Source organism: Hippocampus comes, unplaced genomic scaffold, assembly GCF_001891065.2.
Source record: "Hippocampus comes isolate QL1 unplaced genomic scaffold, H_comes_QL1_v1.1 scaffold139, whole genome shotgun sequence".
In the NCBI taxonomy this organism is placed as follows: domain Eukaryota; kingdom Metazoa; phylum Chordata; class Actinopteri; order Syngnathiformes; family Syngnathidae; genus Hippocampus; species Hippocampus comes.
Window position 1 is genome coordinate 264243 of NW_017804829.1, and position 14378 is coordinate 278620.

A 14378-nucleotide genomic window follows, 5' to 3' on the forward strand; every position below is an offset into this window, starting at 1 on the left:
ACCAACCGTGTGTAAACCTTGATAGATAAAAACAAGTGAATAGCGCTCACGATATTTTTAGTATCACAGAGGGTGCCGGAGTTCCTTTTTATCTTCTGCTCTGATTTATTTATTTATTTGTTTTACTCGTATCCGCAGAACGGCAAAATCTAAGTCATCAATTAACCACAAGGGCCGAAGAAACATCAAGTCAGAACCACGACACACTTTAGAAGGCGTGTAAGCTCACCATAACTTGATATCCTTTCCCCTCTGTAATTATCTGTGAATGTCTGCGCTTTTGCTGTCGTTTTGATTGACCACGAGCCAATTGTGTATTGGTTATTGATCAGCACATTTACATGACATCGGGCACGCACTGACCTTATGGGAAAATCTAAGCCAGACTTGTTGAACAAACGTTTGATATACTCTCAGAAAGCCACGACTTATTCTGTGAATGGTATGAAGCTTAATTGTACTTTCTGTCATCGAGCATATGAACATTTCATTGTTCGGTCTCTGGTATAGACAAATGAACAAAGATCCACTATTTGTTCGGAAAAAAATATGCACATACGCAGATGCGTATGTGGAACTGGGAGTCGCCACTTGGAATTGAAGCGGATTTACATGGGACTGGAGATGTGAGCCAACCTCTCTCTTTCATCAATGGACGCTACAGCTTCTTGTTTGCTTTCAAACTTAGCTTGTAGCAGACGTGTGCACATTTTCAGCATGATCCACTGGTGAAAGGACACTTTGATTCTCTCCACTTTCATCGATAACTGCTTCAATCAACAAAGCGTATGCAGGAAAAGTGGTTATAATAATAATAATACATTTTAAGATTGCATGACTGTCTGTGTCGTATGTGTTGTGTTGTATCATGTTGCTATTTTATGTTAACTGTTGTGTAAAGCGCTTTGTTACAGCTGAAGCTGTTGTGAAAGCGCTGCATAAATAAATATGTATTGCGTTGTATTGAAGCTTATTGAAGATTCTACACTTCAGCTATTTTTTTCCTTTCTGAATTTTTGAACAGTCCCAACGCTGTTTTAATATTCACAATTTATGTGTGTCCATTCTGTCCTCAAGTTTTGAACTATTTTCTCCCTGGTGACATCTCAGCCCAATTCGATATGACATCACCTTGAATCTCAAAGGGTTGTGATATGGACTACATACATTAACACTCCTCCCCAGCAATGTGTCCATTCCCGGTTAATGCCAGTGTGTGAGGTGTAAATGCCAAGGAAAAGAGCAGCCAGGATGACCTATGACAAATTCTTGAAACTTCTCATGACAGAGCAAACAAAAGCTTCCTGCCCCCCTCTCTCAACCTCTCTTCCTGGTTTCTGACAGAGTGGGTGGAGCCTGCCTGACTGTGTGGGAGGAAAAGAGAATCTCATCCTTAAAGAAGCAGAAGGAAAAGCAGGTTTGCCCACACACCACCTGCACTGCCGCCGCGCTTGGTCGGAGCCGCCGCTTCCTCCTGATCAGCTCTCTGCGACTCTTCGGAGAGCAGAAGTCGCTTTCGGGTGGCTTCCCGGTCTTCCCGAGAGGTTGGGACTTTGTCGCTGAGCCGTTGACATCCTGTAAGTAAACATGAGCTTTTGTCTTCTGTTTGGACACAAACTGGTGTGTGCATGTGTACTTTCAAGGAGGGAGGGTCCATGTTGAAGTTACTATTTAGGTTGCTAATCATGTCACGTGAGTAAAAAAGAAAAAAAAACACATCCCTGCTGGAAGAGAGGCATCTGTTCCTGAGTTGGAATGCCAATCTAAAAATATGATTGAAACATTTAGCATCTGTGCTCTATTTTCATTCCCGCTCAGCTGTGACACTTTTATATATATAGCTGCATTACCTTAAAACGCATCTGATGTTTCGAATACCACTTGAGGCTGTTGGTAAGATAAACACAAACTGGCTTTTTCAAGACTTTTCCTCGGGCTCCAACAACTTTATTTCGCAATATTTAAAGCACAGGTGCCAAACACAACTCCAGGCGCTCATTTTCTGTTGCCCGCTAAAGCAAATCTTGTGTCTAAGTGTTTCTTGCTCAAATCTAGAGCAACATTGCAAATAGCCTTAAGAACAAGGAGAAAATTGACTGAACAGTGCTTGTACAAAAATCTTCATTGACATTTGATTTGAATCCATCAATTTGGTGGGTACAGTTACAGTTTTTAAATTCAGAACTGCCAATTTCACAATGTTTTGTGCTATTTTGTGTTCGATGCAAGTTTCAGATAGCTCACGGCTCGAGTGAAGTGAAAAATTGTATATCTGTCTGTTTTTATTTAATCTTTTATATATATATATATATATATATATAAACCTGTATAGCCATTTCATGTGATTAACTTTTAGCACTGAATTTATCAATCCCGTAATGGGGAAATTCAGTAACAATGTGGAAAAAGTAAAAATCCCCCATGTCCAACTTTACAAGATTCGGCGATGAGACTGAGCTGAATAAGAGCAGCGGTCAGTGTGAGTCACCTGTACATGAAGAATAAATGATGTAATATGTTAGATGCAGATGTGAATGTGAACAGCAGCAATTGTATACTAAAAATGATATACATAAATTTTTTTTGTATGACTGTATGTAGCGCAAAATTAATCAACTAGATTTGGGGATTTAAATAAACAACATTGTTAATCGTTCGGAGTGGCCTGAGAACTACAAATGAATTAATATCAACACAAAATACGTGCTACTTTACTCTGCAGTTGTGAATGTGAACAAAAACAGCAAGGGCATCAAGTGTCGTTGGATATGACGTCTCCCGAATAACAATACAGTATAAGCTTTTCTCAGCAGTGAATGAATGAATAAATATCACCATCGCTATCAAGCGTAGTATTGTTGTTACAGCAAGTGTCAAGGGAGTGGTCGGGATGGACGAAATTTCGTCACTTTTTTTTTTTTACACAAAGGATTTTGTTCTGGTTTGCCCATACGTGCTAATGACGTTACCTTGTTTTCTTCGGCCACCTGCTCCATTTTGAAACCTACTTTATCACAATCCTCTCCCTGACAAACGCAGAAAAATAGGGGTGCTCGGGGGCAGGCGTGCAACAAAAATTAGATCAGACCTGCAGCCTGACCCGTGAGTGGCTATCTAATATTTCTCGGGCCCACAGACGGTGATTGTGTGTAACGGAGGGAGTGAAGAGGACAGTGGTGGATGGAGGTGATAGAGCGGGCCTGGGGGGGAGAGGGGCATATAAAAATGTAATAACGGACTGTTCACGGTTCACTGCTCGCTCATGCAGTTGACTAAACCCTTGTGCAAAATAGTTGCATAACTCTCGTAGTCCAGACATTGCACAGTCATTCGTGTGGGTGATGTTCTCCACCCAGCCACGCACGGTGGGAGCTTATATCTTCAAAGCCAGTGCTTTAAGGGTGAATCCCGTTGAGTCTCTTGCTTTCCAGCTTGCCCCTCTGTCTTCATTAGCTTTACTGGCAGATCCCTAAATCAGCCCTGAAAGGGAGCGGCTGATAACCTTTTGAACTCTCCCTTCAAGCTCCCTTATTGACTTCAAACCGGAAGCTGCGCTGTCCTGGGGCGATTACACTGAGCCCGTGTTGCACGCTCATAAGCCGATCGATGTCTCCTCAGCTTTTTTTTTTCGTAAGTGGAGACTGTGAGTCAGCCAGCGAATGTGTTGTCACAAACCCCAAAGTAATGTAACTTTGCATGCGTCACAGTAAAAGTTCAGCGTCTGTCCAAACAAGCAGAGAAGCTACTGAATCTTAAAGAAGAGAGTTTAATTTAATTTATTACAAACAATATGTGAAGGCTGTGGGAATACGAACGCTGCCTTTCCCAAATCATAAATCAAAACATTTAAGTCAAGCACAGAAGGTCGGTTTACGATGGTCCCAAAACACGACATTTTGAAGTTACCGTACATGCAACACGCGGCTTAAGAGTATGTACGTACAGGTTTAGTTACACACTGTACTCACCATTTTTTTCATTTCATTCATATTTATGCCCTAGTTTTTTTTGTTTCATACAAGTATTTACTGTAATGATGACACTTGAAGGTGACACTTAACTTAACTAATTAATGCAGTAGCCTGTGACTAATATTGCGAAACACAAGAGGTCAAGCTCAGCTAGGGCCGTGCGTCCTGATTTTCATTTGTTTTAGATTTATGGTCTGGAAGTGTTTTTCACATTAAATATATGTTGTAATGGCGGCCCGGTGGTTGACTGGTTAGCGCGTCAGCCTTACACTGCAGAGGTGTACGTAAGGTAGAGCAATATTTATCCAATAACATGACGCAAACATCACACATTAAAAAAAACATACTCAGCAGAGATCGGAAAGGATTTTAAATTGGACCGTTTGGATGTGTAAAATATAAGGTACAATTCTAGAAAATAACACTTTTCCAATGCTTGGAGCTGAAAGTTATTTGTGTACGCTGAGATAACTCGACTTATACTGTAGCAGACGGAAAAGTCCTGGAAAATAATTTCAATAACAGTGGCAACCCTGCCATTTCTTCCCACAAATTTCCCATTTCGAAGGATGACTCTTCTTTTAGGCAGGCTCTGTTGTTTTTTGTGTACAATCTGTGGGCAATGTCCAGTGGGATCACGGCCGCTGTGATACGACAGGACATCCTGCGTCACAGAATACACACACACACACACACACACACAGATGCACGTGAATGCACTTTGTTCATGTCTGGCAAAGTTTATTTGACGTAGATGGATGGTGTTTCCCGTTTTCGTTTTTTTAGCGCTGTTTCTTCACTGTGTTGCTAGTGTAGCTATAGTTGGAGGAACAAAAATGAATTTAACATTTCTGCATCAATTGGTCAAAAGTTAGTCTGATCATCATTTAAACCACAAGAAAAACCAAACAGGGTCGGCCTACACTAATACCACACAAACAATTATGTTTTCATATTCTTACGGAGCATAACGTAAACATTCACAGGACCGTGAGGAAAACGTAAGCCAACCTTTGGATGTAATAATTGCTCTCGTCTCTTTTTGCAGCAATAACCTCAACTAAACGCTTCCTCTCATTGCAGATCAGACATATTCAACAATCAGGATGAATCTTGGACCACAGTTTTCAAACAATTTACAATTCAGCAGGATTCCAGGAACTGTCTAATGTCTCTTGAGGTCATGCCACGGCATCACAATCAGGTTGAGATCAGGACTCAAGTTCTTCTGCAAAATATCTTGATAAACTTGTGAATTCATTTTGGCATTGATGATAGCAAGCTGTCTGGGCCCTGAGGTAGCAAAGCACACCCATACAGTTACGCTTTCGCCACCAATTACACAGTTGGGATAAGATGCCGCGTCATTTTTCCTCCAGATGACATTGTTTGTTCCTCCCCCCAAAATTCAACTTTGGTATCATCTATCCAAAGAATAATTTGCCAGTCGTGCTGTGGAACATCCAAGTGTTGTTAAGAAAGCTTCAACCATGCAGCAATGTGTTTTTTAGACAGCAACGGCTTTCTTCTTGGTGTTCTCCCATAAACTACATTCTTGTTTCATGTTTAAATTTGTCAACATGTGTCAGTACCTTTTATACGTCTTCAGCTAACCCCCCCAGGGCTCTTTTCTTACCTCATTGAGCATTTTGCACTGTGCTCTTGCAGTCATCTTTACAGGGCGACCGTTTCTTGGGAGAGAAGCAACAGAGCTGAGTTGTTTTCCGTTTATAAACAATTTGTCCAACCACGGACAGATAAACATCAAAACCTTTAGCCATACTTTTGTAACATTTTCCATCATTACACAATTTTATAAAGTCCTTGAGGTCCTGCAGCATGACCTCAGTGGAGCAAAATTCATCCTGATCATTGTGCACGTCTGAGCTGCAACTACAGGAAACATTTGTTTGGGGTTGCTAGCAAAGGCTAGCAACTAGACTAGTTATTAAATCCAAGGTTTGTTCTCCCCCCCACCCCATGTTCCATGAATGTTTATACATAATTTAAAAGTAGAGTAGTTATTAAATCCAAGGTTTGTTCTCCCCCCGCCCCCCACCCATGTTCCATGAATGTTTATACATAATTTAAAAGGAAAATATGAAAACACAATTGCTTGGTATTGATTGTGCAGACGGATTATTGAAATGATCAGACCATACTTTATAACCAATTTATGCAAAAATTGAAGAAATTCCAAAGGGTTCACATACGTTTTCCTCCCTCTCTATTTCTTCAGCCGCCCTCAAACTAAAATGTGAGAAAATATAAAGTGGCAAAGTGTTTCCAGGCCCGAGTTTCCCTTTAATTATTCCTATGCAGGCTGGCCAAAATCAGCTGTGCACCTCACGGATTCTTTTCAGTTGTCGCTTCCTCCCCACACTATGTACATGTCTGGTCAGAGACATAATTGTAAGTCATATTCTCCCACATGAATATCAAAAGTAACATTAAAAAAAGTTCATCGTGGTGGTTCATCATAATAGCATGGCTGAAGAATTGTGCAATCATAGTTCTGTCTAGCTTCCACACAAAGACCTTTCGACCTGGAGAAACGCAATTCAGGAAGTTCGCTTGATGTTGGGAAGTGATACTTTTAAACAGTTACATGATTCACCTGGAGGACTGTGCACTTGCTTACATGTGATGGTTGCACCAAGAATAAAGTTCCAGTATTTCATGCCTGGCAACTCTTGCTGGAGCCCTCTTGTGTTTACTCCACTACCTCCACCAAAAGCCAACAGACTGGCCCAATTCAAACGATTGAGAAGGTGAACGTTGCGATTGCGCACTCGTTTTCCAATGAGCTGCCCAACCGGGAACGACGCCTATTGAATGACAATAGCTTCTTTTCACATTCCTATGTGACAATATTTGCATGTTGATGGCTTCTCTAGTTGGGAAGATGTCTCCATTGTACGTATGTATGGATTTTTTTACCATTTTTTTAAGTGGAATGTGCCGTTTTTTAAATTTTTTATTTTGGACTGAAAAATAAAAACAAGAGTGAACCACAGTCCCAGATAATGAGTTGTTCTCCAGCAGAGGGTTTTGTATTTACTGCACCACTCCAGAATTCAGTTGGGGCATGTCAACAAACAACAATATCGAGTCAAATTGGAAATTCCAAAGGGTTTCAAAAGACACTTTTGACCCCAATTGCACGCAGTTGGTGCGTATTGTTTCTTGACAAAGTGCTGTCACTATCGCCTGCTATTTCCTGCGTATTGCAGTTGTTTTCAAGTCATTTTACAGGTACATGTTAATAAAGATTGTTTTCACACTCTTTTTACTGACTGCTGGCCAGCTTTTTATTGGCGGCCCCAATGGATTTGTTTACAATCGTCAATGCAAGGAGGTCTACTGTTGGACCAGTGTTGATGAGGACGTTGAATGACAAGGCCCAAGGCTTTGGATAACACGCTGAATTACGATCTCTGCCAAAGAATTCGCATCATCTTTGAGACTAGTGAAAAACACTCAGCAAATATGCGCCATTCTTCTGAACTAAGAAATTTCTTTTTTGGGGGGGATATGAAAATATGCTAACTATGTCCTGGATAGGGTGCTTCTATTTAAAGGTAAATGACAAGGTTGTTTTACCTGTTTGTACTGATGTAGCAGCCTAATTTACAGTTTTGAATCGAACAGAATCATTTGTTTTGTAACACTATGCCTGTTAAAGTTGGGCAAACTGTCCTGTCTTTTACAGTCCTGAAGACAAATAAAAGCTCCAGGTCAATCGATACTTGTGAAGAGACGACTGCAAACATTATCGCACACTTCTTCACAAAGGCGGCATATTGAAGAGAAAAGACAAAGACAACATTGTTCATCAACCCCACAGCGAGCCTTGCTTCCTTGTCCGACCTTTACCGGAATCTTCCATTGCGCTGCTATTTGCTGTCAAGCTAGCCAGCTATTAGCTCCAATGGCTAACGCTAGCTACTCCTCCACTAACATGGCACCGTAGAAGGACCAGGGCATTTTCTTCATTCCCGAAATAGTCAATAGGCAGGGGTGCGGTGTTTCTTAACTCAGGTTGCATAATAAAGGTGGTCGTTTGATCTGGTTTCCTCCTTCTGAACAGATGGCGGGTGGATTTGAAGGGAAGGTGTGCGTGTGTCTAAGCCCTTTGATTGGCCCAAGGGCAATGCCATCTCCTCTGTGTGTCTTACCAATTAGACGCGTGTTTGTCAGCAACTGAATGTTTGTAGTTGAAGTTGAGATTATTCTGTTTCAAAATCAAATTATGCAAATCCTCTTTGGCTTCACACCTGTCCTTGTGCGCGCGCCTGCGTGCTGTCAAGCTTGGTGGATGCTCTTTCTGCTGTTGATGATGATGATGATGATCTGGCTGTGAGCTTAAGCCTTGAGAGAGTCACGTGTTGAGGAAGACGGCTGTTAAAAGGCTAATTTAAAAAATGTTTGATTGATCTTTTGGAGGTAAGAGGACGGAGTGGGGGGGGGGGGTCCATGTAACCCAGAGTGGAGTGCGGCGAAAAGAGTAATGTGGCGCAAGGGATTTTGTGAACGGTTTCAACAGAAGCAGGCAGAAAGTTTTAACACAAGTTGGCAAAACGGCTTTTTGCAGCTGTTTTTGCCCGTTGAGAGACAGACAGACACACACACACACACGCACACACTTTCTCCCTTTCAAAGAATCATTTGAATGAAATCCCTCCCTCAGTGCACTGTTGTTCTCACATGGGGGTAAAGGTGTGATTGGTCAGGATCTCCTATGGAGTTAACCAATGAATGCGTGACTCCCACCCCTGACTCCGCCCCCTGTGTGACGCCGAGGTCCAAAGCCTGGCGAGTGATTGGAGGGCTGGCGGAGCCAGACTGGTATTAAGTGCAGTCCCGTCTGCTCCACTTCAGTACTGAGGAGAGTCCCGACTGGTTGCCAGAGTGTGTGAGTGTGAAAGAGAGAGTGATTCTGTGCGTGTGGGCGCATGCCTGGAATAGACTTCCAAGAGGCATTTGATTCGGACTTTTTTTCCTCCCACTCATCAGGGTTGGACTTTGTGCCCGATCACATCTGGACACGTTTTCTTGGGAATGTTGTTGTTCGCCAGCTGATCCACCTCAGCTGATCTCCGCTTGAAGAGTCTTACCAGTGACCCCGATAGACGGCTTAACCCCCCTCGCCCCCATCTGGGTCACTGCCGAGCCCGACAGCGGTGTCCTTGCTGGGCCCGATGTGGAATTTGACCCCGAGGGACCCTGTCCTCCAGGAAGCCATTCACTGAGGCCAGACTAGGGGTAAAAAGGGGAAGAAAGATAGAATCGGAAGAGGAGTGAGAACATCAGCATAAGAGAGCGGTAAGCACGTTGAAAGGGCTTGGACGGGGGAGGGGGGGGGCCTTGCAAGAAAAGACAAAAGTACAAAAGAGTGATTTTCAAGCTGAGAGAGAACATGTGGGACCTTCTTTGTCCATTTAAGCCTCACTTTTTGTTTACTGACCCCTTCTGTTTGTCGCGACAAGAATCTCGAACCAACATCAAAGCCAAACGTCTCCTCTTATTGACGTGACGTACACGTGCATACATGACATTCAACTCCGCAGCTCAAGGGTAGAATTTGGTTCTGTGTTTTGGACAAAAGCAGAAAGCAACACACGGTATAGTTTGGCGGCAGCACGGTGGACTCGTGGTAAGCACGTCAGCTTCGCGGTTGTGAGATTTAGGGTTTGAATATCAGCTCGTGTGTCGAGTTTCCATGTTCACTGCCTGCTTGCTTGGTCTTTCTCCAAGTTCTCCGTCCGGGTTCCTCCCACATTCCCAAAACGTGCTGTTGGTGATGCATGTGGGGTCAATTGACTTGACTTCAAACTGTCCCTAAGTGTGAATGTTTACTTGTCCGTATGTGCCCCTGGGCTGGCGAGCAGTTGCGGGTGTGCCCCAGCGCTGACCCAGCGTCTCAAGGCTCGAGCACACCTGTGCTGATGACCTGGGCTAAATAAAATGGATGCTAGGTGTTTTCACTGTTCACATGTCGCGCTTGCTGTTGACCACAGTAAGACGACAAATGAAAAAACGGAGCGCTGCAGCAAAGTTCAGTCTTTCGTCATCCATTTTTTTCAAGTCCTTGTCCTCATTACTGTCATTGATGGGTTGGAGCCTTTCTCATCTGACGTGAGGTCAGGGGCGGGTTGCACACGGGACGAGTTGCCAGCTAATCTTTGTCGACAAACAACCATTCATGTTCACGTTGACATCAATGGACAATTTAGAGTCTTCAAGGAAACCAACAAGCATGTTTTTGCGGTCTACTGTTTGAGGAAGCCAGAGTGCCTATGCTGAAACCGGGATTCGAACCTCACACCCGTGACATAAATATATGCCGTTGTGCCTGTTCTCTTTGTTTTGCATGATACTCTAAATCAGCCCGTGGTTAAAGCCAAGTCTTCTTGCTATCTCGCAGCTCCGCCAGCATGCCAGTGGAGACCCTGCGGCCTTCCGACGGTCGCCTGACCGGGGTTCCCTTCACCTCCGCCATGCCCTTCAGGATACTCACCAAAGGGCCAGATTACTTTCGGCGCCCGGCCGAGCCCGCTACCCGCAAGCTGAGCGCCGTGGAGCGTCTGGAGGCGGACAAGGCCAAGTACGTCAAGAGCCAGCAGGTGGCGTTGACGCGGCAGGCGCCGGTCAAGCCGCCGATCATCCGCAAACCCCTCGTCCCCCCGGCCATGATTCTGCAGTGCCACATGGGCGCTACCCCTGCCCGGAAAAGTCCGCGCTGCCTCACTAGCGTGGGCAGCGGCGGCGTGAGGGAAGGACCGGGAGGGAGACCGCCTCTCAATTTGGATATTTTGAACAACCTCATCAACGATGTACGCGACGGCCCGCTGCCCTCCTCCCAGTCGTCGTCCTCCACCTCCCCCTCATCCTCATCGCCTTCATCGGGAGCGAAAAGCATCGGCAGCAGCTTGTCAGCGGACCACGAGAAGAGCAGCCGACTCCTCAACAACCTCAAACCGCGCAGCGCCGCCACATCCTCATCCACCTCGTCCTGCACATCCTCCCCTCTCAACCCCAGCCATCGTCCTCCCCCCGTTCCGACACGGGCGCCCCGCATCTTCGTCCCGTCGGCCTACGTCTCTCCAAACACCGTCACGGTACGCAGGGTGGACGTTCGACCCCATGCAGAAATGAGGAGGCCCCAGAGGCCCCAACTCAGGCCCCGACAAACTGCCCAAGGTCAAGTCGCACACCCACAGGTCCCCCCGCCACCTCCGCCGGCCCTCCAAAACTCACTTCAACAGCCCCAAACGAACGCCACCACACGAACCACCGCCTCACCCCCTTCTTACTTGCCGCCCAGCACCATGCTGGTCCGTGCGGGGATGATCCCGCCCGCCTCCCCCGCCTTCACCCGCCTGTCCAACGCCAGCTCCAAGGGCTCCGCCCGCAAGCACCCGTCATTGCACCGCTCCAAGTCAGACCTGAGCGACCGCTATTCCCGGGCCACGGCAGACCTGGAGCGCTTCTTCAACTACTGCGGGCTGGATCCCGACGAGGTGGAGGGCATGGGCGGAGTGGAGCGCTTCACCAGGGCCAACTCGGACATCGTGTCCATCTCCAAGCTCCGCAGCGTCAGCACGCCCAGCTCCGAGTGCGGGGACGAGGCCGACAGAGGGCAGGAGGATTGCGAGGACGAGGACGGGCCCGCCGGAGGCAACCAGCGCGTCCCCTACGGCATCTCCGTCATCGAGAGGAACGCCAGAGTCATCAAGTGGCTCTACGGGATCAGACAGGCACGGGACGCTAACAGCGCCGTTTCGAACGTGTAGACTAAAACTCCACTTGTGGGGGGGGGGTGTATTTATCTGAAGAAGGGAAGTCAGTCTTTTCATCTTTCGTGGCCTTACGTCCGCCATTTTCATCACTTTCCGATGGAGACTCACATTTCACATTTGAAGACTTTTGAGGAAGTTTGGACGTGCTCTTCCTTTTTAACTTGAACAATGTTACATTGTATCTGTAAGCAATAATAGACGAGGATGGTTCCTCATGCAAAGGAACGGTACTGTCTCAGTGTGAATCTGCGTGTGGGTGTAACACAGAGAACCTCGCTAATGCTGTGAAAGTCACAAAAAAAAAGCTTCCATGCACAGGTTTTGTACTTTTGAAAATTTGGCCGCAAGACTGTTATTGTCGTCGTTTCTGTTGGCATGCAAGTGTAACGTTTATGTACATTTGGCACTTTAAGTCAACAAAGCAGCATGTACTACGAACTTTGTTGCACCAACACACATTTTCAAGTCAGTTAGCGTCAACATGCTTGCAGCTTAGATTTGTGTGTGTGTGTGTGTGTCAGATCTAACACACACGCACACACACGCGCTCATTTTTGAGATTAGTTTGCGGGATAAATCGTGTTTACCTCGCATGTCCCAGCACAGAGCTGCTAAAAGGAAGAACAAGTAGCATGAAAAAAAAAATCTCTTGCTCACAAAACCGTTCGATTGGGGGTGGGCGACCAAACACCTGCGAGAGATTTTTTTATGCCGTGTGCGAAGCAATTCAAAAAATGGATAAAAACTCATTTTTTATGCCGTGTGCGAAGCAATTCAAAAAATGGATAAAAACTCAGAACAATTGTTGTAAAAAAAAAGCCTCACGCCATTTAGGACACAAATATTTACAATACTGTAATATATAAGAATCAAGTCATACCCCCCCCCCCTTTAATCCTTCAGAGGATTTGAGCCCACCCCTGTTAAGAGTTCACTCATGCATTTTAAAACAAAAGTGTCTCAGGAAACGAAATATTTGGCATACTAACACAAATGGACCAATATTTATTTGGATTATTTGATTTAAGATATATTTTTTTCAACACCTGTGTACGGAATTTAATCTGAAGTGCAATCTATTCGTATTCACCACAACAGTCACGCTGGATGAAATTTAGAAACACACACACAAACAAATACAGTGCAACAATATGTGTGAGAATGATGAAAATGTCATTGAGAGGGCCTCTGCATAATTTTACCGCAAAGTTTTGTTTTGTTTTGTTTTTCCAGGACATTTCTCCTTTCATGTCAATAGCCTGGAAATGCGGATGCCCAAAGAGGTCTGAAAGGCTTTAAAAAATTGTGTCTTTGAAACTACAATTAAAACACAGTTGAAGAATATTCACATTGTCTGTGTTGAAAAAAAAATTTTTTTTGAAACCTCTATTTTTTTTCAAGCTAAGTTCGAATCTCAGTTCTGGCCTGTCTGTGGGGAGTTTGGAAGTCATTGTTCATATGAGTGATGTTGGTGTGAATGCTCGTTTGTCTGGTTGTGCCTGTGCGATTTGATGGCGACCTGTCCAGGGTATATTGCAGAAATGGTTGTATAATTCAGTCTTAGTTTAATTACCATAGAAGAAAAAATGCTCACCACCAGCCAGCAGCACCTATTAAGAGGCCCTACACGAGGGATTTCTCCGCATGTTGTTGCAGCGTCTAAACCAGTGCTATTTTTTTTTTTTTATTGTTGTTGTTGTCATTAATTGGGGCCACTGTCTGCCGTCTCGGCTAACCTCGGCAATTGCCTCGGTTGCCTGCCCTGTTGGGGCATCTGGGAGTTGGAATCCTCTGCTCCCATCAGGAAACCGATTAAAGTGTGTCGGTAATGTTTTAAGCACCATTTTTTAACACACTTGACTCAAAATGCAAAATGAAGATAATCACTGTCAATCTTAAAATCGTCAGCGTTAGCATAACGTTGATTAGTGAAGACCCGCATGGTGACGCCGGAGTCACGATTCCTGTGTACGGATAACTTGTTCTTTTAACCCAGTGGTGTCAAATTCATTTTTGTCGAGGGCTGTAACAACAGAAACCGAATTTACGTTTCATCATCACATCGTACGTATTATTACTTGTACACACACAAAAAATGACGGCTTGTAAGTTTTGAAATCAACTATTTTTTTGTTGTTTGTTCAATTAAGTGTGTAAACAGAGGAGCAAAATTATTACAAAATCTCAACATAATTTATTACACATGTCAATTAGGCATTTCAGTACAGATTTTAGCAAGCATCATGGAAGCTGACACCCACAATTTGCTTTAGCGGGCCATATAAAATGACATGGCGGTCCGAATCTGGCCCCCGGGCCTTAAGTTTGACACCTGTGTTTTAACCCATTGTTGAGCTTGTTACTAGTTTTTCAATAAATCAACCAAAAAAACCCTCTAAAGACTAAAAAAAGCAGCTATACCTTGTTACAACGTCAGCTGTTCTGACAATGTTTTTTTTTTGTTGTACCGTCACCAATGAGGACTCAGCAGTTTTTCACTGATGTTTACAAAATACCGCCAAAAATCTTTCCTGCCCAAATTTGAGCACTGTTTTCCCCCATATGACAATGACACACACACACACACACACACACACACACACAC

General features: G+C 44.5%; 1 protein-coding gene across 2 annotated transcripts; it reads left to right on the forward strand.

Annotated features, from left to right (window-relative positions):
• The first annotated feature begins 1340 nt into the window (after positions 1-1340).
• LOC109514051 (protein FAM110A) lies at positions 1341-13107 on the forward strand. Of its 2 annotated transcripts, none has more exons than XM_019866863.1 (2): positions 1341-1577; positions 10399-13107. In XM_019866863.1, exon 2 carries the CDS (start codon positions 10409-10411, stop codon positions 11765-11767), a length of 1359 nt encoding a protein of 452 aa, XP_019722422.1. In that variant the 5' UTR covers positions 1341-1577; positions 10399-10408; the 3' UTR covers positions 11768-13107. The 2 variants fall into 2 exon arrangements, with proteins under 2 accessions (XP_019722422.1, XP_019722415.1); XM_019866856.1 differs by lacking the exon at positions 1341-1577 and adding an exon at positions 8831-9296.
• Positions 13108-14378: the final 1271 nt, after the last annotated feature.

What these genes read in the sequence shown, in the direction of transcription:
- LOC109514051 (XM_019866863.1), top strand. Translation starts at nt 10,409, where the DNA reads ATGCCAGTGGAGACCCTGCGGCCTTCCGACGGTCGCCTGACCGGGGTT.